At 40.2% G+C, this 25354-nt stretch overlaps 1 protein-coding gene across 7 annotated transcripts in view; it reads left to right on the top strand.

Annotated features, from left to right (window-relative positions):
• Window positions 1-25354, top strand: part of DLGAP1 (DLG associated protein 1) — a 419505-nt gene that overhangs the window by 364293 nt on the left and 29858 nt on the right. For all 7 annotated transcript variants that reach the window (XM_042030616.1, XM_042030634.1, XM_042030590.1 and 4 more), the window contains one exon: window positions 24347-24720. In XM_042030616.1, the coding sequence (XP_041886550.1) occupies window positions 24347-24720 (374 nt within the window). The remainder of the gene's footprint in view (window positions 1-24346; window positions 24721-25354) is intronic.

The raw sequence follows: 25354 nt of genomic DNA, 5'->3' as shown, positions 1-25354 counted from the left end.
AAATAATCCAGGGGGAAACAGGCTTCATCTGCTATGTTTCTCATGGAAAAATTGCCCTCACCCTTGCCAGCCTTCAAACTTGGAGGTTTTAATTGTGGACGCAAAATAAGAAACCTGTGGGTTTTTCATTCAGATGGGCTCCCTCTGCCTACCCACAACATCTGTGAAGCAGCTGTGGTGTTCTAAGCTCTCTCAAACCTAGAATTTTACAATTAATTTTCTGGAAGAGCTACTTGAAACAAAGTGACAAGGACCTATATAAAATACTCTGTAAAATGTAACTTCATGAGTGTCAAATGAGATGTTAAAAATCCCACCGTATCTATCCATCCCCCAGTTCACCAAGAAAATCTGATTTTCCTCACCCCAGGTGGTATTTACCTGGCACACAGACCTTCTCCTTGAGCCCTTACTCATCCCTGCTCTAGGGCTGTCTGTGTCTTCTGTATCCGTGTCTCAGGAAGACAGTGTTAGCTGTGTTAGTGTTTGCCAGCATTAAAGCAAACATGGCTGTAAAAGCACTTGCACACAGCAGCTACTTCAAACAAGCTGCTGTGAAGGAATTTCTGCTAAAAACAGAAGAGAAAAAAACTAGCTGGTATCTCAAAATACTTTCCCCACTGCAGCAGTCAGCTGAGGAGGAAGGTCAGGAGAGAACAACATAATGCTGTTCTCGGATAATGTGGGGTAAGGGGAAGAGGGTGAAAGATGCTGAAATGTGTTCATAAAGGAGTGAAGGAAACCTCCAGACACACAAAGAGGAGAAGCTAATGTGCCTTCAAAGTACATTTAACGTGAGATTGCTGACATGTCATCACAAGCACCAGCATAGAGCTATTACATGGGTCACTGCAGGGACAGGGTTACTGTGCCCTTCTGTAATCCTGTTGGATTTATTTTATATTTAACTTTGCTGTTGAATTCCACTGTTTAGGAATAAGTGCTACAGCATTCCATTTTTTTTAATTCTCACCTGGCAATAGGACTTGTAACCCCAACTCCCCCATGCAATTTTTGTCTGAGATGTAACATAAAGTCTCTTTGAATAGTATCCTTCACTCTTCACAGGTATTTTTCATGGGAAGTTCAAAGAGAACTTTTCATTTCTCAGATATTCAGATTGTTTTTGCAGGCACTTTTCAAAAGTTTCCATTAACAAATAAACAGTAAGAGTCAGGTGTGATGAAAATTGCACAGCCACAAACCGTCAACACTGAATATGCTAAAATACAGTTGAAGTGAGTTGCTTAACAAGTGCTAAAATCTGACCTAGTTCCCTAAGAGGTGCTATAGAATGATGCTGCATAACAAAAAATACCAAAAAACTTTTTCCAAGCTTTGTGAATAGTAAAAGAGGTGACTATGTTCATTATTGGTTACAATTTTAGCCCAAGCTTCTTCTTAATACAGTTTCATACTCACAGCCTTCTATGATCCAAACTATAGAGACTCTTCTTTCTTTTTTTACACAAAAAAAAATGTGGTTTTAGGAGCAAGCAAAAAGAAAGCAAAAAGCAACACCACCTCCAACATGTTACTGATGTCAGAAAACTTGCAGCAAAAACCAAACATCATATCTTCAAACTTCCAGTTCTCATAGCTGCATTTTGGCATGCATATGGAGGGAGGGCGTTGAGGCAAGGTAGGGTCTAAACTGTATGTGCTCCAAGCATTTGCATGGGAGCTGGCAAGCCCTGGCTCACCTGGGATCCTGGGAAGCAAGACTCTCTAGGGATGTTTCCATTGAAGGAAGACGCAGCATCAGCAGGTCAACAACTGCTTTTGTTGAGGACACCTGACCAGCAGCAGTCACTAAGTCCATCCATAGTTTCTCCTTTGGTGACAGTATGAAGAATATCCCAAAAACACCTGTGCCTGAGCTGTGCCTCCTCTGTCTGGGTACCTTGTGCATGAGGTCACAACACTGAGCTGTGCAGGTGGTTGTTAGGACACACACTCTGAACAAGACTCACCAACTACAACTCGTTAAGCACAGAAGGGATCCCAGTAGCTTCATGTATTTGACAGTGATAGCCTTGCATCAATTCAGAGTTTATATACTTCCTCAGAAATTCTCTTACTAATTTTGAAAGTAGCAAAAGTAATGGATATTGCTTTCTGCATGTTGATAAATACATCGAAGAAAATGAACAAAATGCCTATGGCACTCGGGGCAGAACCCATTATATTTGAAGAAGTCCTTGGCATCTTCTGGAACAGGAGGTATCTTGCTATTTTTCTTTTTTTATTTTTAATGTATCTGCCTCACGAAAGCAAGGATCTATTTACAAACCGATCTGAACAAATAGCTCCAAAGACAAAAGGTAATTGCCTAATGATCGCCACTGTGGTAGCAACAAAAATTTAATTATTAATAGTAAGACTTCATCTCCACCATTTTTGCAGACTAATATGCCTTGTGGGATAGGGAATGTGCTTCATTAGGGGCTTCTCTTAAAAAACAAATGTAAACCATATGCACGTTCAGCTCAAGGTCTTACCTCAGAAATAATTATGTCCATAGCTACACACTGCCTGTTAGCTAAATGTCATTCAAGGTCTTCCTTGTAATATCAGAAGCATGAGTAATACCAGATTAACCAAGTTCCTGAAAATTATTTTGAGGGCTATTCTTTAAAGCAAACTAGATTGTGGGACATCACTCAAGGCAGAGAGAGGACACTGGAAACCTTAAGGAATGAAGCAGTCCTCTTTACATTTACTGTAGGGCTGTCTGTGTGTCGTTAGGCACAGAGCTTTTGCATGTGAATAAGAGCCACATGTACAAGAAGAGAGAGTAAAAAAATGAAATTTGGGGGGAAATTTGTTCAAATGGTGCCTACACATTTGGGCTCTCCGAAGTTGAGGGTAGCAAGCCCACAGGCTAAGGTCCAAAGTTCCAATGAGACGCAGAGAGGGATCACAATATTCAGAAATACAGCATCTTATTTGGCAGGAAATAAAATACAGAAGCACGAGTGTGTAAGCATATGTATTGTGTTAAGCATGTGTGTCAAGTCCTTACAGTTGCTGGTAAAAGGGGATTCTGCTATAAAGAAAGAACCATCTCTCTAGTCAGTTCTTTGGCAATTTAGCTACTCTCTGTTTCCTCAGATAGGAGAGAGATTCCCAGGGATTGCCCTGACACAGGGTTCCCTCAGAGCTGGGGACATGGCCAATTGCAGTTTAAAGAAGCTTGGAGTGGGCATGGATAGAGGAAAGACAGAAGGGAAAGAGTGTGAGGGACCAGCATGTGTGTGTGAGAGAGAGAGAAAGCTGCTCTTTCTTGTAGGAGTTAAGCTGGGAAATGATACCTGTCCTTAGGTTTTATGGTGAGTGAAGCCCAGTGTTGGGTCTGGACCTGCTAATTTAACCCTTGCAGTGTCAGATCTGACCTTCTGATGGCAGCCACATGGCCCTGAGTCTGTGAAGTGGCACAAAGCTGGCAACTCTGCCTTGCAGTGTGGCACAGTCCCATATCAGATCACCCTATGTACAGGGCAACACTGAGTGGTCCTCAGAGGGATAGCAGTGTGTTATGCATCACAAGCTGCCTAGTGTGCTGCCACAGTGACCCCCCATTCCCAGAAAAGCACCTGCTCACGGCTGGTCAGTGTGGCTATGGATGTGCTGGAAAAATCACGGTGCTTTCTTACCACATGACATATCTGTACACAGGCACAAATCTGGATCTATTTCTTTTCAATTTATACCTGTGTAGTTCTGTTGACCTTGGTGGATTTATCCAGGTGTATGTCAGGCCAGAATCAAACCCTCTCCTCAGTGAAAAGGGAGCCAGAAGTTGGGCTCGTGTGCTAAATGAAACACATGATTACTAGGAGAAATGACTTGGCAAGAGTTGAAGCACCAGACATACAGAAAATGTTTGCTTTGAAATTCCAAAGACTTGACTGTCCCTTTGGTTTTTTGGAATGCTTTGATTTAGTCATGTGGGGTGGGAGCTGGCTGTAACCTTGCAAGGGCACTGGGAACAGTACCTCTTGTGCAGCTACAGGAGATGTGAAGGCAATTAACTGTCAGCAAGCTTCAGGGAGACAGCAGATGTATACGTGGTTAAGAGAAGTTTGGCTGGCTTGTAAAATTTATTTCCACCACAAGATCAAAAGTGTATAAAATATGTAATCCTTGGATGTGTAATGTATAACAGGACACAGCAGTGTAAGTGAGGGAACAGCAAATCCATTGCATGCAAATGGCTGAACAGTTTCACTCTTAATTACTTGAAAGCAGGAAAAAAGAAGGCTCCTGCAGTTTCTGCGAGTACAAATCACACATGCCCACAAGGAACTCAGGATTTGGTGCATTTTAATAATCCATTTTATGATTCATTTTCACAAGTAAACATTCCCAGCCAACTCTGCTTGCTTTTGGGTGCAATTTACAGGACAACCCTTGCATCAGCAGAATGAAATACTGACGCAAATCTCCTTGCTGTACTTGAGTGCTTGTCCGATTTACTCATGCGCTCATCAGTTAAAGGTAGCTTGCGTACATTTTCTGCCTCTGTTTATGTCACTAGCTCAAGCATGAGTGTAGATTGTGCTCCCCAAAAAAATTTCACTGTCAGAAAAGCAGCCATGGGACTGGATGCTGTTCCCTTGTTGCCAGGGGCTCCTGCTGGACTCCTACCCCATTACGCATCCAGGACCAAAGCCTACATTCCTGGTGTACACGCTGTGCGTTGTTAAGGAGGTTTGCACCAGAGGAGAGAAAAAAAACACCTGGCTGAAATTTCCTCACAATAGCTTCAGTAATTCAACCCTCTTCTGTAGCTTTTGTATATTGTTAATAAGTGGTTCCATTTATTTTACATTGTTACACTGGCATTTTTCTTAGCATGATAATAAAAGTAGGATGAGGAAAAAACACTGATTACACACTTTAAAAGTGGATGTAACAAAAGGAAGGAAAAATTATTAATGCCATAAAAATGTGCTTATATTCCACCTTCTTAATGACCCAACTATGGAGAAATATTCTGATTCGATTTTTTAAAAATATGTGTTCCCACTGAGAAATCAGCTGCTTCCTTCTGATTTGCCTTAGTCTCTGAGAACAGCCGCATGCATAAACCTCACAGAGGATCTCTAATGATCAAATTGGAGGGCACAAGAAACATGCTGCCCAGGAAACCAGCACAAGCCAGACTGCCCATGAAAGTTATATTTTCTCTGTATGGAACCTCTTATCTGAGATCACTCATTTGATGTAATCTGGGGGATTTTTACTGAAGTGAGTTTTGCTGGAAAAAAGAATAGACAGGCTGTCATCATTGTTGATTTCTAGACTCAAGGCTTGCTAGTGAGGCATCTGCCCATGCTTTTGAATCTCCTTTGACTGTGGTTTGGTTTTTTTACCAGGCATCCTAGGAAGGTGGTTGATGTCCCGTCCCTGTCAGTGTTTAAGAGACATTTGGGCAATACCCTCAATAATTGCTTTAACTTCTTGTCAGCCCTGAAGTGGAAAGGCAGTTGGACTAGAGTGTTGTAGGACCTTTCCAACCAAAATATTCTATTCTATTCTATTCTATTCCATTCTATTCTTTGTCATTCTGTTTACCTAACACTGCACTTCACTGTAAGGTCATGGTGAACCCTTGGGTGAATAGAACATACTTTTAGAGCACAACTCTTGTGAGGAGGAGCTGAGGGAGCTGGGATTGCTTAGCCTGGGAAAAAGGAGGCTCAGGGGAGACCTTATTGCTCTTTACAAGCACCTGAAAGGAGGTTATAATGAGGATCATCTCCCAAGCATTAAGGCACAGGACAAGAGGAGATGGCCACAAGTTGAGCCAGGGGAGGTTTATATTAGACATTAGGAAAAATTTCTCCCGATAAAGAGTAGTCAGGCATTGGAATAGGCTGCCCAAGGAAGTGGTGGAATCCCCATCCCTGGAAGTGTTCAGAAGATACGTGGATGTGGCATTTGGGTATACGATTTAGTAATGGAATTGGCAGTGCTGGGTTAATGGTTGGAAGTGATGATCTCAGAGGTGTTTTCTAACCTTAACAATTCCGTGATTCTATGAAAAGGTTTTAAACTGTGTTAGGAGGTGAGATAGGAGTTATGAGAAGGTGATTGCTTTTAAGAATTTGGATATTAAGGAATGAAAAAGAATTTTATTTTAATTGAAAATTGACAGTTTATTTATGGTGAATTCAGGTGCCGTAGCTGTATCTCTGGGAACACTGCAAGCCCTGTGATGATGAGTGCTGCAAACAGCACAGTCAAACATGTCCGCAGCAGACAGGGAAATTGCATTTCATACATAATTCACAATGTACTACAGCAATCCTGTAAGGTCAATATCTATTGTTAACCCGGAGGAAATCAGAGAGAAAGGAAACAAGCATTTGTTCTCCTGATCTTAGAAAGAGCTGTCTACAAACTGCTGATTTCCATTGCACAGCACTACACAAACAGCAAAGTGGAGCTCTTCTATGTATAGACAAGCGATGCATCGGAGACAGATAAACTCTGCGGGTAGAATAGTATCTCTTTGTCTCCAGATTTTCATCTCAGAGCTCAACAAAAATGGAGAAAAGAGACTAAATATAAACAGGGGCAACTTTGTGCAGCAACATGCTGAAGTTGTTTAACATTGGGATTCCTCTTGCCTAATTGGCCATCCAAAATTAGCCATCTGGGCCTGATGTTCAGTACAGGGAGGGAGGCAGACATTGCCAAAGGGTAGTTCATCCCCTTCAAATACAGCTCTTGTAAGGAGGGTGGGATAAGTTACTTGACAGAGTGCCTGTGGTTTCCAGGTATTTATAGCCATTTATACAGGTTCTCCCAGATTTTTCCTCTTTTTGTTTTCTGGATATATTTGCTAAGTGGATTGTGAGTGTGCTTTGTATTTGTTTAGGATTTCCTTTTGCAGCAAGGAACTGAAATTATCCAGATTGTAACTGCTCAGCACACAGGAGCCAAGTCATAACTGAGATTTTCAGACAGTACTGCAACAGGACACAAACAGCATGTTGGAAAACTTCAGGCATCTTGTGCATACTCTGTGCACTGAGTAGGCACATAGGTATTTTATCCTTCTAGACAAAGAGGGTGATGTTTACTGTCTTGCTATAGAAAGCACAACAGCACATGCACAAGAGGTCGGTGAACGAACGATGCATTGAACTCCAAAGCAAAAATATGGTGTCTTGAAAGTTTGTAGGAAAGGAGGAGTTCAGCTGTAATCACACCCGTTTGGGGAAGGCAGTGAGGCTCAGAAAGAGCATCTACAAGGCTGCAGTGTGAGGTCGGGCTGGGGAAGGGGCGGAAAGCTTGGAGAGAGGCCGTAGTAGAAAACACAGTGAGTGTTTGTCCTGCAGACAGAGAGAGATGAGGACACTCCAAGATAAAGGGCTTCTTTTCCTACAGGAAGCATGTTTCTGTTTGCCTAGATGCTTGTTGGAATGGAAAACTGTCCACGAACAGTCAGGACAAAGTCAGGAGAACAATGTGTGAGCAAGGGAGCAGGGAGTAGTATTTCTCTGAGCAGTGCTCATATGGTCACATATGGGCTAACAAAAACTGAAAAGGCAGCTGTTGTCTAGCTGGATGTAATTTGAAAACCATCATTAATTAAATAATGCTTCCTTTTTTTTTTTCCCAGACTAGCTTGAACTGTGACAGAGTGTAATCTGTTGAATAATAAATATCCTTGTGTTTCATAGAATGTTCTTTAACTACATAATGATGCATGTCAAGAAGAAATCTGTGTTCTCCTTGGGCATCTCCAAAGTTGTTTAGATTTGCCTTTTTAACAAGGTTTTAATGTAATCACTGCAGAGAACTATCATAAGATAATGGTGGTTTACAGATGGTCTGGAGACCATATTAAAATAATAAGATCATAAACCAGAGAGTTAAAACACGGGCAAGAAGAGTGCCAAGCAGGCCACAAATGTGTGGCAGGAATTTCGTTTGCAAACACAAGGGATGGCCCACACAGGCCCACTGATGGAAGTTCCTATGAGTTTTCACTGATTTCTCTGGCATTTTGCATCCACCAAAAACCTTTGTAAGATGTGAAGAGCTGGGAAGGCAATGTGTTGGTCTGTGTGCTTTATCCCATGGTGTAGGGCAAGGACGTGAATGCATTTTAGCAAAACCAGGGTCCCATCAACAGTGGGCAAGTGGAGCTGGTGAGTTACCAAAGCTGCCATATGCAGTGTGTCAGCTGCCACAAAAAACAAGTGTGTTGCATGTGATCTATTACCTGTTTATTTGAATGGACAGTAGAGTGCACTCACCTGCCTGCTTCACCTGCCGTTCTGGCAGCACGAGAGAGCTGTGAGAGGTGCTGCCCCTTAGGCTGGGTTACAGCTGCTTGGGGGCACTGGAACAGGAGTTCCTGGCATGCTGGTGATCTGAGTGCTTCTGAACATACAGTTAAATGCTCACTTAACAAATAGTCTACAAATAACAAATATCTTCAAATGCTGGTCCTTACTTCAAGTTCAAAGCTGTTATGTTTTCGTGAATTCCAAAGGGAAATATCTACTCTGTACAAATTACCTTTTTAACCCATAACCGACTGATAAAATATTTATAGTCCTTAAATTCTATTCAGTAGCACATCAAAAATTACATGGATTTGTGTGTTTCTCCCCTCCAAGGCTGTGCACTAAAATGAACACAAAATGGCTACTTTCCATTATGCTCTAGCCTCCTTGGTGACTAATGGATTCCATCTACAACAGAAAACAGGTCTGTATCTGCACTCTGCAAACAGCTTTCCTCTGAGCAGCCAGACAAAACCCACAAGTCTGCATGCCTTCAAACACTGGGATATAAAAACTAGGGAGATAATTTTATTTTCTAAGAGAAGCTAGCCTGAAAATAATTTGTGTTCTTTTTACCCTGTGTTAGACACAGATGATTAGTCTGAAAGGTAAAGAAAATTCTCTTCAAGCAGATGAACCTATTCATACTTAGATGAGCTATTCTTCTGCTTTGGCAACCTGTGCAAATGGTAATCTAATCATGCCACAGTATTAGTATCCAATATGCTGAAAACTTGTAATTCATAGCTCAAGGGGAATGTGGAAGATAGTTGAGAATCCAGTAATTATAGGGCTGGTGTTAGAATGAGCAGTGAAATAATGTGCATTATTTTGCTCATAAGCAGAATTTTTTTTTAGCCCATAGTGAGCAACTGAGCTGCAGGGTTTTTGTCTTTGACAAAAAGCTGTAGGACATCTGGTGCTATTAGCTATAATTCTCTCCATATCCCAGTAACACCTTTATAAAAATAGATGTGCATGCACGTACACTTACCTTAAAGCTAAAGAAAACTGTTTCAAGAAAAAACATTTCTGAGTATATCTCCACATGCTGTTCTGTGAAGTGAAGAACTGGCAGGGAACTAAGTTGCATTTGAATCCAAACCAGTTCATGCTGGGAACACTAACCTCTTTAACCTGTGGTGTTTACCTAGTTCACCTGTAGGAAAGGATCACCTGGGCAGCTTCACCCTCATCTAGAAAGGACCAGGACATTGGCCAGGCCTTTGAAGCTCTTCTGCTCATTTCCCATAGCATTTCAGTTTTGAGGTCTTAGCCTTTTTATTACTGCGAGTTCTATGTGTTTTTATTTAGTATTGGGATTTGAGTCTGCATAGTCAGTGTTACAAGACACTTTGGGGCTTAACATGAAAGCTGTGGATAGACCAAATAATCCCTCCAGCTGAGGAAGCTGAGAATGCTGCCCAAAAGGAGCATCCCATAAAAAAAACCCCAAGATACAAATCAAAGCTCAGGAGAAAAGTATACCTTGAATTTTGTTGCATCATGCAAGATGAGAAGAAAAGCAAAACTCCAAGGCAGAGTTGAAGATGAGCACAGCTTTGTATGTGTGCTCCTAGGTGGCTGTATTTATGTGTTCAGGCAAGTACAAGCACACAGGTATTTATTGTACTTGTGGGCTCCTCTTCCTTGCCCCACACGCAGAGCCTCGCCCACCTGTCACCCTGATGCACGTTATACAACGGGGGGTAAGATTTTCCAAACACTCTTCCAAGAACAATAATGCCGTATTGTTTTTATTAGAAAACTGCATGTGCACAGTAACAATTCATCCAGCCTCTGCCTCATCCAGCAAAGTGCAAAAAACATTGTGCAGTCAGGAACATGTGTTAATGACGCAGCTGATGTTAAAATTGTCACGTAGGATGCATTTCACACATGGCAGGCTAGGGAAAGTCATGGGAAGCTCAGTTCTTGACCAAGTGGCACAGCAGTTTGGAGAATGTGACATATAGTCTTTTTAACCCAATTTTTCTTTTGACAACATGTCATTTATAATGGAGAGGGAAGTATTGTGTGCTCAGCTCTCCTTAGTGAGGCTAGTAGCATAATCTAGGAGGTCTTACTTTTAACTTGTAAAAGTAGAAGTGAGGAGAAGGCGGCTCTGGAACATTTCAGAGCAGCTTAGGACACAAACTGTAATGCTAACTTTAATTAGAGTGAATAGTGTTTTCCATCCTGAAGGACTCTTAACATGCTAAGCAATGGAACAGGCTCCCTAGGGAAGTAGTGGAGTCAACCTGCACAAGAGAGATCCCTGGAAGCGTTCAAAAACCAAGCAGACGTGGCATTTCATGATATGGTTTGAATGGGTGGTATTCTGTTGAAGGTTGGACTTGATGGCCTTGAAGATCTTCTTCTCCAACCTTCATGATTCTGTGATTCTGTGCCCAACAGAGATCACTTCCATTCGGTTCTGTAAACATGACAAGGTTTGAAATTATTTCTGTCCTGAAAGATTTTGCACTTTTTCCTTTATCATTATAGGGTTGTTCATAAATAGAGATATTTGTTTTGCTTTATGAGTCTAAATTCCACTTAATGTGCTTAAAACGAGACACAAAGTAATTTCACATAGGCATGTATGAAGAGCATTAAGGGCATGCTTTTCCATCTTCAGATTTTAAACTTTTATATAAAGAAAAGGGTTTCTATATTTTTTGAATTATGTAAAAAATACTAGAAAATAAGAAAAAGGGAAAAAAAATCCTAGACTGGTGACTTTTTACTTGGCTCTAGGGGGTTAAAAAAATTGCTCACAAGAAGAAAATAGGGAGGAGAAATGTGTAACAATCTTGTCCTGTTGAGATGACATTTTTCTCTTGATAAGCAGGTCAGATCAGCAGGTTCCCAGTCTCAAAGAAAACTGCTGTGGTGGCCTACTTGGCTGTTAATACATAGCACATTCAACATATGTATAGAAAATTCAACTGAATGGGATAACAAGAAAAATATGACTCACCCACAGGCCTAAGCGCTAAATTCAGGAAAGCTGCTAAGAAAGCTGCTCTTTACTTTTTGAGTATATTTCACTCCTGGTGTACATGAATTAAACAGCAGTTTTAGACACAAAAGAATGGCATTGTATGTGTAATAAACTGCCTTTGAAATTATTAAAATATATTTGTTCATGCTTTTTCTAATCATTGCACGGGTAGGGGAGTCTGTGCCCTGAGAAATCTTAGATAGAAACAAGTTCATGCACACACTTTGCTGCTGGATTTTTTTTCATCGCCCAAGTCACTCAGCCAAAGTATCCTGAATATTGCCCTTTTTAGTCTTTAAAAGCTGAAGGGAGTCAGACCTGCCTGACCCTTGACAGACTCTGAAGAAAACAAAGGCTGTGGGAGAAGACTGCTGGCTCAATGTGCTGTATTTCTCTGCAGTAAAGTCTCTCTAACTCTGGAAATTCTCCAAAAGCACTGTGGTTATTCCACCATAGTTCTTCATCTGGATACCCTTAATCTCAAATAAAAAATGGGGGTACAGTGATTCAGTTTAAACCACTTCCAAAATGCATAATTACTCCAGAGTAATAGCTCTTCTGGAAAGCATCCAACTAGCCTCAACTCATCCTCTCAGCTGGGTGCAGTGCAGCCGTGGATGATGCTGCTGTGACCTACAGCTATGCACACTCTGTGTATCCTCTTACATCTCCTGTGATAAAAAGTAAATGATATTAATATTGTTAGTAAAAAGAGCTGACTGATGTAGTCACTGGAACTGATTTTAACCTTGAATTTTAATTATTTTTCCAGTTCCCAAGTTGGTTGTGAACAGTCCTCGTTATTGCACACGTATTTGGTTTTCATTTGTTAACAGTTTAGGAAAAGCAGACCCTGGCCTGTGGATTATTCATCATCTGTCCATTTTAATTATTTGGTTTTTTGTGCTCAGTGATTGGCATTTGACAGTGATGCTGCTCAGACTCTGTAATTTGGTGAGAATAACAAATAATGAATAACCACATGTTAACCAGGCAGATAAAGGTGCTGGTGTTAAGGCAGACATTCTTCAAACATCCGTGCAAACAGAAATTGAGGTCATGGAAAGGTTTTCAAGCAAAGCAGAGATGAATGAAACAGCCTGAGTTGAACCAGGTTGAGAGTTGCTCTGCTCAGCATCCTTGGTTTTGACCAACATTTGCAGCTATTTGTATTAGTGCATTTATTTTTTTTTTTTTTTATTTATTTTTAACTGACCAATTTGGACAAGAGGATTCAGACTTGATTTCTTCCCCTTTCTTTCACATCCTGTAAGCCTGTGGTAGCATCTTCAGTCAGAGATTTGGGTTTACCCAGTAAAGTCTCAGAAATGGATTTCCAATCCAAAATAAACACCAAGTCTATTGGGGTAATATGTGGGTGTGATTAAAGGCTCTTATTAAAGGAATGACTAAGAAGAGGAAGCTTCAGGCTGGGGCAGGAAACTGTAGGGAGAAAACTCCAAACTTGGAGCTTTGGTTATAAGTGTGATCTTTCCTGCATTCCTTGCACGGAGAGGTCTGGAGTAATAGCTACATGCATGTGAAATTGTACAGATTAGTAGGATTCAGTTTGCAAAGATTTTCTATTTGCCTTGTGATCTTCAGAAAGCATTTATGTAGTCTAAAGACTCAAAAGGTCTAAATAATTTGAAGTGTCAAAATTTGTTTGGGCTTGTCTGCTTTCTCTTCTTGTGTCTCGAGTAGGTGTCCTGGGTCCACTTTTTAACTTAGCCAGCCCAGAAGGTCTGGGTTTATCTCTAAGCTAAGTCGCTACAAAATGCATTATTCATTTTTTTACGTTTTAGTAAAGGTGAGAAATGCTAAAATTATTTTGCTGTCTAGGGATTAGAGAAAAGGGAGGTGCTAATGATGAGCACGAATTCCAAAATCTCTTGCTAAAGTAAACTGTAAGTGGAAAATAAAATGAGTGGTTTGGAGAAAGAAAAGTTTATTCTTGTGGTTCTATACTGTGACAATGCTTCTTGTCCCTCTGGAAATTATGTAAAATAAACCCATGATTTTTACCACTGGAATGATATGGCACAAATTCAGGGTTTCAGGATCATGATGGCAACTTTTAAATTTTCCGCCTCTACTAGACTGATTTCTCTTTTTAATAAAAAAGAAATTAACAAAAAATAAGGAAAAAAGGCTGTTAGACTATTACCAGGCATGCAGTTAGTGTCTCCAAGGAAGATATGGGAGTTTGTGTCTGACACCTCCTACAAACTGTGAATCTGAATTTCCTCAAGGCCTGTATTACAGGCATTTCTTTAATAAATGGAGAAATACATGGAAAGAAATTACAATGTCTTTCACTCAAACCTTGCTTAAAAGTTACACAAGATTGGTCTGTCCTCTTTCATGCATGCCAGGGCTACAGTCTTTCTTTATCAAAATGTCTTCTGGGTGCTAATTCAGGACTCCCAACAATAAGGGATTTTTGTGCTCAGATTTATTGAACTTGTCTTATCTGTACACTATAATGGCTGTAAATGAGATGTCAGTATTTTTTGTGCTCAGGTCACTCGGGCTGATCATTAGGAATTTATTAGGAATTTTTCACACTAAGAGTATTTTCAGCTAACTTGTTGCATTATTACATAGGACTCTTGTCATAAAAACAAGCAAATAGCTGAAAAGACGAGGTCACTCATGTTGACCTCAGACCTGTCACTGAGCAAGGATATGACTTGTTTATTTGAATGTAAAATGAAAGGATAGAAACCAGGGTTTGGTGTAGATTTTAATTCCTCTCAACACCAAATATATATTTCAAACATATTTTTCATACACGTTCACCAAACAATTCAATTTTTTCAAGTTAATTCAAGAAAAGTGCTGACATTCTCAAGCCTCTGTTTTGCTCTTTTACCTGAAATTAGGCCAAAGATAAGTATAATTTCTTGGGTAAACATCTTGTCTACATTTCCTCCTCATTTGAGATGGGATTGGATTTTCCCCCACAGTGCTAGAGGATCTGCCCTGACAGGTGACTTTTTGCAGGTCATCTGATAACCTTATCAGCAGAGGCAGAACTTTTGAGCTGGGGCATAATTTTCTCTCTCAGGTGACAAGTCACTGTTCAGCCTGGAGCACAGACTTAGCTGTAATTTTCCTTCTTCCCTCCCTTCTTGCTGCTGCAAGTAGCTCTTGCTTTTGCTTTTGATTGGGATTTTTTAGGAAATACACGAGCATAACTTTCTTGTTTTAGACATTCCTGCTTGAATTGGAACACCCCAAAAGTGATAAGTGTGCTGAAAAATGCAGTACTGGCTGCTTAAAAACAAGTCAGTACTTCCCTGTCTGAACAGATGTTCTTGCTCAATAGGCACGTGATACTTTTCTTCCTGAAACCTGGTTTTCTATAGTGTGTTCATAAGTATTTGTCTATGGCAATAACATAGTGTGCTGTTATACCTGCAGAGGTCTTTTGACCCCGTAGTGTTACACTGAAATTCACAGTAAAATGGTTTAAATCAGTTCTTGTGGTGCTTCATGACACTTCATAGTAGCTAAAAAGTTGTTCCTATTGTTTTTGTCAATCACATTCTTCTTCTAGTTGATATTGGCTTTTATTTTCTTGTCTTTGGCATTTGTACAGTTTCTTCCCAACATCTATCTGATTAAAATATGGCAGCGCTTCATCATCACTGTCATTTGAATAACTTTTAACTCTTAGCCAAACTATTTAAAACACTCTTACATATCAAATAGCATAAAACAAGATTCTCAAAACTTAAATGCTGACTTTTGAGACAGTCAAAGAAGTAACGCCTTGATGGCACCAGGTACCGAGGAAAAAAAACTTAAACATATACTTTCTTTATAAGAGTTTAAAGAGATTTGAGTTAGTTGCTGGATCAGGTGACAAAGAGCTTTCTGCTGTGAGCAATCACAACCTATACTCAGCAGCATCATAAAGTAGTTTGATTAATGAAAGTAGGTGGCTTCTGTACCAAAAATAGTAAATCCCACCTCATATAGGCTGTATTAAATGCATTTGAATAGTCTGTGTCAGAGCAATGACTTTCTTGATTGCTTAAAATCTTCTGAACAACCTTGGGGTTGAATAGCATGCAAAACTGGTGTACCTACATTTCTGTATTTGCTGTGTGTACCAGTCCCCTAATGACTGGAGGAATATAACTGTCCAATATATGTATGCATGCGTGTGTATGTGTATATATATATATATATATATAAAATATATATACACAGCTGTCTCATAGTGCAGAACTTCCCCATTGTGCATCAGCTTTGAAAAGTTCATTAATAATAACACATCAGGAATTGTGTTCTCTGGTTTAGTGTAACTTTTTAAAAGTCCCAGCTATAAAAGTAAGCAAACCATGCAGGCACAACTGATCTCAAATACAGCAACACTGAAAACTGATTATGACCCAGAAAATTAAACTTCACAAATTCTTACTGGGTTAAATGATACTTACACAGTTTTCACTGGATTCAAATGGATGTAACTGATAACAATGTACAGCTTGTTTGCACACCATGGCATAAAAGGAAATCACTTTAAAATCATCGAACTGATGCAGTTAATTGCAATAAATTATTTGAAAGAATCACTCTTATTTCCTTCATTTTCATTTAAATTTTAAAAAAGACATTAACAGTTATATTCACTTCTAAATGTGTCCCCATCAGGGGTGGGTTTGCAGCAATTTAAACTAATTAATTTCTAAGCCAATTTAGATGCATCACTAATCAAATTCTGTGAGACCAGCTTGATACCAATGTATGCAATAATACAGAATTCTGCTTACCCTACCTAGAGTTTATTAAGTATTCAGAAAACCACTGGGAGTAAAAACCAGTAGAAACTTGTTTTCTTGCTAACATCAGCAGCAAACAAAGAAGGTATATTTCCAGATTAAGGAAGAGGGAACAACTTTTATAGACATTTTTTCTTATACAGAAATTACACTTTGAAATGTCAATACCCCAGCCAAGTGTTGCCTTTTGAAAGTTAGCTGCAGTGAAGAGCTTAAAAGAAAATCCTTGCCATAATGTTGAAAAGAGTGATGCAACACAAATACCTAGCTGACTTAAACACTACATGATCAGATTACTCAGAGATAACTGGCTTGCTTTAGTCTCCTCTAGGTTCACAGGCTGGATTCAGGGATTCAGAAGGGGAGAAGCCTAATTATTCTCTAGTCCAACCTCCTCTGACAAGAACTATACAATTTCAACTTGCAATTTCTCAATCAAATTTGTGACAAGCTTCTCCTAAAATGACTGACTGCTAAACTTGCTTTATCATCAGTCTGCCACCATGGAAGGATGAGACATTGGCAGCAGAAGCTCAGGAAGGACAAAATGCAGGTCTTCTTAACAAACTGTGAAGGAGGGCACATCACACAGTACTTGCTTCAGTAAAGAACAGGAGATCTTTGCTTACCTGTGGGCTTGGTTCTGACCACACATCTGCCTTGATGTATCTCCATGTTTGATAGGGTTCAAGCCTCCTGGCTCCTCAGATATTAACTCTTCCTTCTGTAACTGAAGGGAGAGCATACATACAAGAGTATATTAATATGTCCACACCAGTAGTTACTACTATTACATGGTAATTTCAAGAAGTAACACCTGCGGTGACGTGCCCAAACACAGTGGGAAGTGTGGGCTCCGCTATGGCACACTCACTTCTGGCATGTTGAAAGAGCTACTGATACAGTCTGGAAATCAGGTTTTATATTCACAGTTTGGGTGAGGTTTTCAAGAATCCAGATCCAATTTAGAAATGTAAACAAGAGACAGGTTTTCAAATTATTAGCACCAGGAACTTGCAATGTGCAATTGTAGACAAAGTCTTTACATTCATCATTCGTTAGGCAAAAAAATAAGTGATGAGTTTTCCAGAGCATGCTCAAATTTGAAATTTTTTAAATACATTTAACTACAGTGACTAGGTACTTGCAGAGAGTTCAACCCCCTGTGTTTCTGAAAATCTGGGGTTTGGTTCTTGCACTGTTTTTATTTAAAGATCTGTTTACATATATGTGTCTGTATTTGGTTAGCACAACTCCACATTAAAAAAAAAAACCCCGCCCATTTTGTTGTAGCAACGTTATTGCCAAGGGGAAAAGATGCAAATTATGGAATTCAAGAGTGCTGCAGTAACACATAACAAAGTGTTCTATCAAAGTGCCAGTGAAGTTGCTTCCTGGAAAATATATGGGAAAAGAGTCTGATTTCATTAAGCCGAATATTATTACATTTATTTACTGTTGCACATTCTTGATCTAAGAGGGATAAACTACCATATATCACAACATTTCTTTTGTTTTCCATAAATGCCTTTTACAAAATTAAAGTACTGATATTCAGAAAGCTTATTAATTTCTAACCATGGTGATTTTTATGACATATAAGTTCTGAAACATAAAATACTTTTAAGTACCCTATTTTTATCTAAAATTATAATGTTTCATGTTTTCCATTACTGCTCCAATATGGGGAGAAATAGAGTTTTGATAAAGTGCAAAAAGCATTTGAATGGTTTGCAAGACTTAGTTTAAGCAACAGATCAAGCATCGTTTCCCCAATTTTCTCAGAAAAAAATGCTGTACATGTGAAAAGAGATGGTAAATAATTCACAAGCTAACTAAAAAAGACCATTCTGCTGTACTGCTTTTCTTTTTTCTTTTCCTTCAGCATGTTTCACTGCATGTAGAGGTTGATATTCTGTCAGAGACCTTCTACCATGACTGTACTAAAGCATGTAGGAGAGAATCTGTCCTGAACAGGCTCACATCCTTATCCTTGCAGATCTTAGGGGTGTTTTTCCAGATGCTTTGTTGGTAGTCAAAGTTTAGGGGAAGGCCAAAACAGTTTCTCTTATGACTTCTCTCAGCCTGACTGAACTTGAGCAGGTATATATGATACCTGTGTGCATATAGCTATAGATAGAGCCAAGTGCTAATTGCTTGACACCAGCAAAGTTCACAAGTTTTGGGAGTTAAGTATTATAAGCCATCAGTGATCCACTCTGGGTAATAACTTTCAGTTAATGTGAAATCTTTTTTCCAGAGATTCAGCTGTTTATAGACTCCTGACTTTTGGGCCACAGGAGTTGAATCGCTTAAGTTCTGTGCTGTTAATGTACTGGTCATTTCTGTAGACAGAGAAGTTCAACAGCAGCTGTGTAGTGCAAGGAATGAAGTGAGTCTCCTAGGAAGCCTACATGCCCTGGATTTTGTCTGTGCATCCATAATTTGTGATAATATCCTAGTGATAAACTGCATTTAGCAGACACCTTTGGCTGTCTCACCTGTTCTCTGCACAATAATTCAGCTTCCCTGGGATAGTAATTAAGCTTCTGACTGGCATCAGCAGCTTCCAGCAGAAGAAATTAAAAGGAGAAGAAAATCTGCTGGAGAAATATTCACCTGTCATCCACTGGGTATGCACATGCAGATTTTCCAACTCAATTCATCTGAGATGCAGGATGAGCCATATTTAGTCTCACCTTCAGGAGATCCTTCACTGTATCCAGCTGGGAAGCTGGAGGCACCCTACTTGCAAACAAAAATGTCCAGATTTATGAAAAGGTCACCAGCAATGGCTTTAAACCACCGAGTATGTGGGATATTAAATCTGTGGTGCTATTTCGTGCCGTAAAAATAGTTTAAATACTTTGTATAAATTTCTGCGGGATTTTAGTTTTATCTTTTGCTTGTTTCCTAAGCCAGTGAAGCTTAGGCTTTCTTCAAATAAGTTATCAGCTTGGCGGTGAGGGAGGTCTGGAAAAAGCATGGCCTTGGCAGAATTCCTGATGGTGTGGTATCTAGATTTCAGTAGTTCTCATTTGGGATAATGACATCCATAACTCACTGTGGTATTATTCCCTCGGGCAGTTTAAAACTTCTTATAAAAATCTTTGCTTCAGTTTTGTAATAGTAAATTTCTACATCCTCCGAAGCCATCTGCTTAGTTTTTTATTAAGATAATGCATACCCTGTTTTCATACCAATTTTTTGCATGTAAAAATAACAATACAGGATCTGAAACCCTACTTTCAAGCATTCCCCCCAAATCTCAAAAAGATAAGCAAGTAACTGTATGATTTGAGTCTAACAAGCCAAATCAAGCACTGCACCTCTAAACTCAGGGGCTGCAGTACTGAAACTGAGGTCTGCTGATACCTGCCTAAATCTGTGTTTTGTGTGGCACTTGTGTGAGGGCACCACTGCTAACACACCCATATAACAGACAGTAAATCAGAAGACTGAGGTCCATCTGTGCAGCATGGCAGAATTCCTGCTTTTTATCCTAATACTTGTGTACAAGTTAGAATCATAGACTCCTAGAATGGTTAGGGTTGAAAGCAATCTTAAAGATCATCTTGTTCCAAGCCCCCTGCCATGGGCAGGGATACCACCCACTAGACCAGTTAACTCAGGGCCCCATCCAGCGTGTCCTTGAGCACTTTCCAGGGATGATGCATCCACAGCTTCTCTGGGCAACCTCCAGTGCCTCACCACCCTTTGAGTAAATTTCTTCTTAGCATCTAATTTAACCTTGCCCTCTTTCAGTTTAAAACCACTGACCTTTGTCCCATCACTATCTGCCCATATAAAAAGTCCTTCTCCCTTCTTCTTATAAGGCCCCTTAAGATACTGGAAGGCCACAGTGAGACCTTCCTGGAGCCTTCTCCAGGCTAAACAACCCCAGCTCTCTGAGCCTGTCTTCACAGGAGAAGTGCTTCAACCAACTGATCATCTTCATGGCCCTCTCCAACAGGTCCACATCTTTCTTGTGCTGAGAAAGTTGTGTCCTTTGTTGGTCCTTTCAAACTGTGGAGTTCATGCTTCTTCTCAGAATAAATGCTATTATGTTACTTAATTTTAAATTTGCACATTCATTTAATCTTCTTAACCAAGTTTGTGTGGGACTGCCAAGTTAGAAAGATATTACTGATGTGTCTCATCACTTAAACTGTTCAAAGCACCACATGAATTTGATCCCTTCACAAATACTAATCTGCCTTGGGGTTCTCCTGAGCACCCATTCACTCAGTTAAAAATTTGTGTTTGCATGCTGATGTTTGTTCCCGAGGGCTCATCTCCCCTAGTGAGCATGTTTAAACAACTGAAGTACTCTTACAATGAAACATTCAAATTCAAGCCTTTATTATTATGCAATCTGGGATTATTTTTTTTTTATCATTAGACTTCCTTCTGAACTGGGTGGTTGACACTCCCTGTTCCAAATTCCTGTCTCATGAGCTAGTTGTTTGGAAATACTGGCTAGGAAGACAAAAACCATAGGGGTTTTTTTGGTTGTTTTTTTTTTAATTAATCTGGAGAAAGTGGTTTTTTTCACTAGGTATTTGGGATTAAACTGTAACCTGAAGGCAGTCCACAGAAATAGGGTAAAGATCAAAAGGAAAAGGAGATCATAAATTGGAGGACTGATTTACTGGAAACAGTGAGACTTATTCGAAGTGCTTTGGCTGTCTGAGGACTCTTGTGCATGACTTAACTAGTTTCTGGATTAAACCTTGCATATGCCCTAGGAGAGGAATGTGTACCTGCTTCAGCAGCATGTGCTCTCTGGAGAATACTGTGGAAACTAGTCTGTGTTATGTCAAGCTGAGTGTTCTTAGGCACTTTCACTATTCAGAAAAAGATCTTTCTGATTAACTCCGTATCTAAACAATTTTAATGATTCACGAGACTACTTTGACTTGACTCTCCAGTCTGATCAGTTTCCGTACAGAACTTCACTCCTTGATCTATGTCCAAGAACATATTTATCAGGGAAATTACACAGCCCTTTAAATTCACTTCCTTATGTGAATTAAACTAGCTTTCATGTGCAAAACCCCTTGAAAGCTCCCTGTGTGTGAAGTGAGGATTTCTCCAAATTTTCCACGTGTCCTGTGATCCTGTAGTCGTCTCCCTCCGAGTCCTCCTGCCGGGCAGTCTGTGCTGCAGGAAAGCTGGAGAGATGAGTTTCCTCCTCTGCCCGCAGGGGCAAAACGCGGCATGGATGTGCTCTCCCTGCACCAACTGAAGGCTCAGGCTCTCCTGGCTGGACAAGAAGAGCGCCAGGGGGTTGACAATTTTTGGGGGGAGGACTCGTTTCCTTTTTCGAGCAGCTTAGCATTCAAAATACCGTGGCCACTTAAACAGCCGCAGATCCTTCAGGTTGCCCTGACACAAGCTGCCAGGTACTTGAGAGCACACGGAGAAGAACTGCTGCACCGAATGCCTTTCATTGTTGTGCCTCAGCGGCTCGGAGGGCTCGGCCAGCCCCGACACTGAGAGCAGCTGCCTCCGACAGCGGCGGCGGCCGCGGCATTGTTTTGTTGTGTTTCTGCAGGGGAGCGGCAGGAGCTTACATCATTTCCAGTAATGAAGTGCCTGGGGTTCTTTTATGACTTGCACACTCTGCTTCTCTGGAGCTGTACAGTATGTGCTGCGTGACTCCAGGAAACCGAGGATTTGTTTTGACTTGCTAAAAGAACGTTTTGCTATTTCTCTTTACAATTTCACCGTATGACTTGTCAATTCTCTCCCCCTCTTAAGAATAACTTCAGATCTAATTAGCTGAGTGCAAACATCTTTCACTGCAGTGTGGATTATACTCCTCATTGAGTACATTTACCAACAGAATGAAAGACAACTTAATCAGGCAATTCTGTATTTGTATTGCTGTGTCCAGAGAGCATGGTAGCTGTCAACAGACAGTTGCTATTGGCTTTCTTTCTAGTGGGGGATGCCCAGTGATGTGGGGACCTGTCTTGTTAAGGCTTGCTCTTTGGTTCTGATGCTCTCCCTCCTACCAAAGACCCCTTTTCAAGTGTGTTTCATTATCATTTCCCTCTCTGCTATGTAAGAAAAATGATGCTTATGTGCCGTGCTGGGATGGACTGAAGGTGCTGGCATGTCCCCAGAAGTTCCACAGTGACCTTGCCTAGCATATTTTGAATGGTGCAATTTCTACTTTGCTGAATTCCAAAGTAGCGTTGCTCACGAACCTCTATTAGACAAGTTTGGCACACCTTTTTTTCCCAAAGGGTTACCTGGATATATTCGTGTGTGTGTGCTTTGAATTCCTCTGTGCTGAATTTCAGTTTGCATTTCCACAACTCGGAGAACATTCTCCAGACCATGAACCACCTGGGGTGTTTCTGGGGTATCCTGACCCAAGCAGCAGCCTCCACAATTCTCCATGAGTCCTGGAGTCCATGATTGTGCTGCAGCAACAGCAGCTGCTTTACCTGCATATGCCGTCACAACAAATGCTTTTTGACAGCATCAAAACCAATGAAGAACAGCACGACATTCATAATCCCCTTTGTAAAACTGTCACCCTGTTAGTTCCAGATATAGATCTTGTCATGAGCACTTTATAAAACACCTTTAACCCCTATTAACTATTCACTTCCCCAGAGTTAAAATTTGACAAGTCCATTTTTAGCCATCTCTTCTCTCAGAGATGCCGTGGTTTCTGTTTGATTCTTCAGAAGTGAATCATAGTTTCAAAACCCTCACTACCTGAAACACTCTTTTTTCCATTAGCATTCAGAAACGTGTTTAACATGGGTTCAGACACGTTATCAGAAACTTATACTAGAATCCTTAAAAAAAATCCGGTGTGATTTCATGCCCTGGAAACACCTTTTACAATGTAGCTATTACTACAGCTATGGGGAGATATGAGGCATATGGATGTGAGCTAGTCAAATTAATACCATAATGGCTTCTGGCTCAGCAAGCAGATACAGTGCAAACAGAGAGCAGAACAGCTGTAGTAGAGTTACCTTTTATGTGGGTGGCATAGACGTCTGCCAATTAAAATGATCTTATGAATCATTTCTTGCCATATGATTACTGTTAATAAGAATTTATGTTAACAAGTTTGTGTCTGAACTTTGCACAGGTTCATGCCTGCATTTATTTTGTTAAAAAATAGAGCATATCATGGTTGTTTTTTGTTTTTAATGGACTTTCTTTCCTCCCTTGAAAGCATTCCAGGACTTCAGTAATGCAGAGCTGCCAACTAACCCTTAAAGGAAGATGTTTTTATCTCCATTTAGTGCTTTGTGTATGTAATTCTGTGTATACAGAACAATAGTTTTAACCTGGGAACCTAAAGCTGAGCTTCTAACTCCATATAGCGGCACTTACAAAGGGAGCATGGCCTTCAAAATATGAACTTTTGTTAAAGTCTTTGTTATTGCAAACATTTATACTTACACTTTCCCACTGACTGACAGGTTTTAGCTATTGACTTCATTGACACCAACACCCTGTGTGTAAAATCAAGTGTTTTTTTTCCAGAACTAATGTTATATTTATGGTGAGAAATTATGCTATATTTATGGTGAGAAATGGCAAAATGTTCTTTTAAATATGTCCTCAGCAACTTAGAAAGCATTTCAAAGTATGTTAGAAGTCTGTGCAACAAGTGAGACATTTTATAGAAAGAAATACACAAGTCCAAGCATGGTGAGTGTTAACAGACTTTGATAACAGATGGTTTGGGAATCTCTCTTTCATTAGAAAAATGTAGTGTGAAATTCTGCATATAGTAGGACAGGGTAGAGGGACAAAACAATTGCAATAAAACTGCTTGAAGTACAATTTAGCAAGGATAAGTGGCTGAAGACTTATCATCCTCATGAATCTTGTTTGGGAGCCATAAGCAGAACAAATGTTTTGGTGGAAGGACTTGTTCCCATGGGACTTAGAACAGTTAGTAGAAAATATACTGAGGAAAACAAACCTAAAAAGACTTAAGGAAGAACTTAGCAAATAGATATTTTCTCCCCCTATTTGCCCTACTGGCAATTCTGCCACTCAGGTAGGAGGAATAGAAGACACTGACAGGAAAGGAATTTCTATGGCTGTTAGATTGAAGCTTTTGGGGGCTCTTTGGCCAACAGCCTCCTCCTCTCCTCTGCTCTGTCCATGCTTACTGATGCTTTGATATCACATTTGCATCCATTCTCCCTGCAGCATCAATAAAACAAGAACTCTCCTATGTTTTTTTCCAGTGTCATCCTGCATTACCACCTACAAGAAGACACCACCTCCAGTCCCACCGAGAACTACCACCAAACCATTTATTTCCATCACAGCCCAGAGCAGCACGGAGTCTGCCCAAGATGCATACATGGATGGGCATGGACAGAGGGGAGATATCATCAGTCAGTCTGGACTTAGCAACTCCACGGAAAGCCTGGACAGTATGAAGGCACTGACAGCTGCTATTGAAGCTGCCAATGCGCAGATCCATGGCCCTGCAAGCCAACATGTAGGGAACAATACTGCCACTGTCACCACCACCACAACCATTGCCACTGTTGCAGTAGAAGATAGGAAGAAGGATCACTTCAAGAAAAACAGATGCTTATCTATTGGAATACAGGTACAGTACATGATATGGATTATATGCCTGCCATTGCTTTGGATTTCTACATCTGTTTTACTGCTCATTATACAATGTTTTGTGTATTTCTCTTCTTGTCCTGACAGGTACCTATGTAGAACTTGCATCAGCATAATCATTCTGCATGGTACTAATGATGTTTTCCTAATTTATCACAAATACATCAGATGCAAGGATTTGTTTGAGTCTCCGTGCTGCTCGTTATTCAGCTCTGTTAAATTACACACATGAGCACTAATCTATGAATCATACCACAGTGGGGGTCAGAAAGGCATGAATTAAATCATTGAAAGGGAATGTGTAAAACAATGATTTACATTACACTATCACCAAAAAAATATTTTCATCCAGCCGCACTGAATTAATTGTCGCTGCTTATTCATGCATTTCATAATGACTGGTAGCCACTTGAATGAGGCAGCATTGTTTCTATCTCAGCCTCAAGAGCAGAAGATAAGTTCCTTCTGATTTGCCCTTGTTAAAGAGAATTACATTTTGTTACCTCTAGTGGAATGACACAAGAAAACTAACCCTGCCAAAGTTCATTTCGTTTTACAGAAGGACAAGAGTAAATAAATGAGACCCATATAATCTGCTGTCTTAATTAATCTTT

Source organism: Corvus kubaryi, unplaced genomic scaffold (genome assembly GCF_017639235.1).
Source record: "Corvus kubaryi isolate FWS band 111438036 unplaced genomic scaffold, C.kubaryi_AGA036_p1.0 132, whole genome shotgun sequence".
Taxonomy (NCBI): domain Eukaryota; kingdom Metazoa; phylum Chordata; class Aves; order Passeriformes; family Corvidae; genus Corvus; species Corvus kubaryi.
This window is presented reverse-complemented; position numbering and strand designations above follow the sequence as displayed.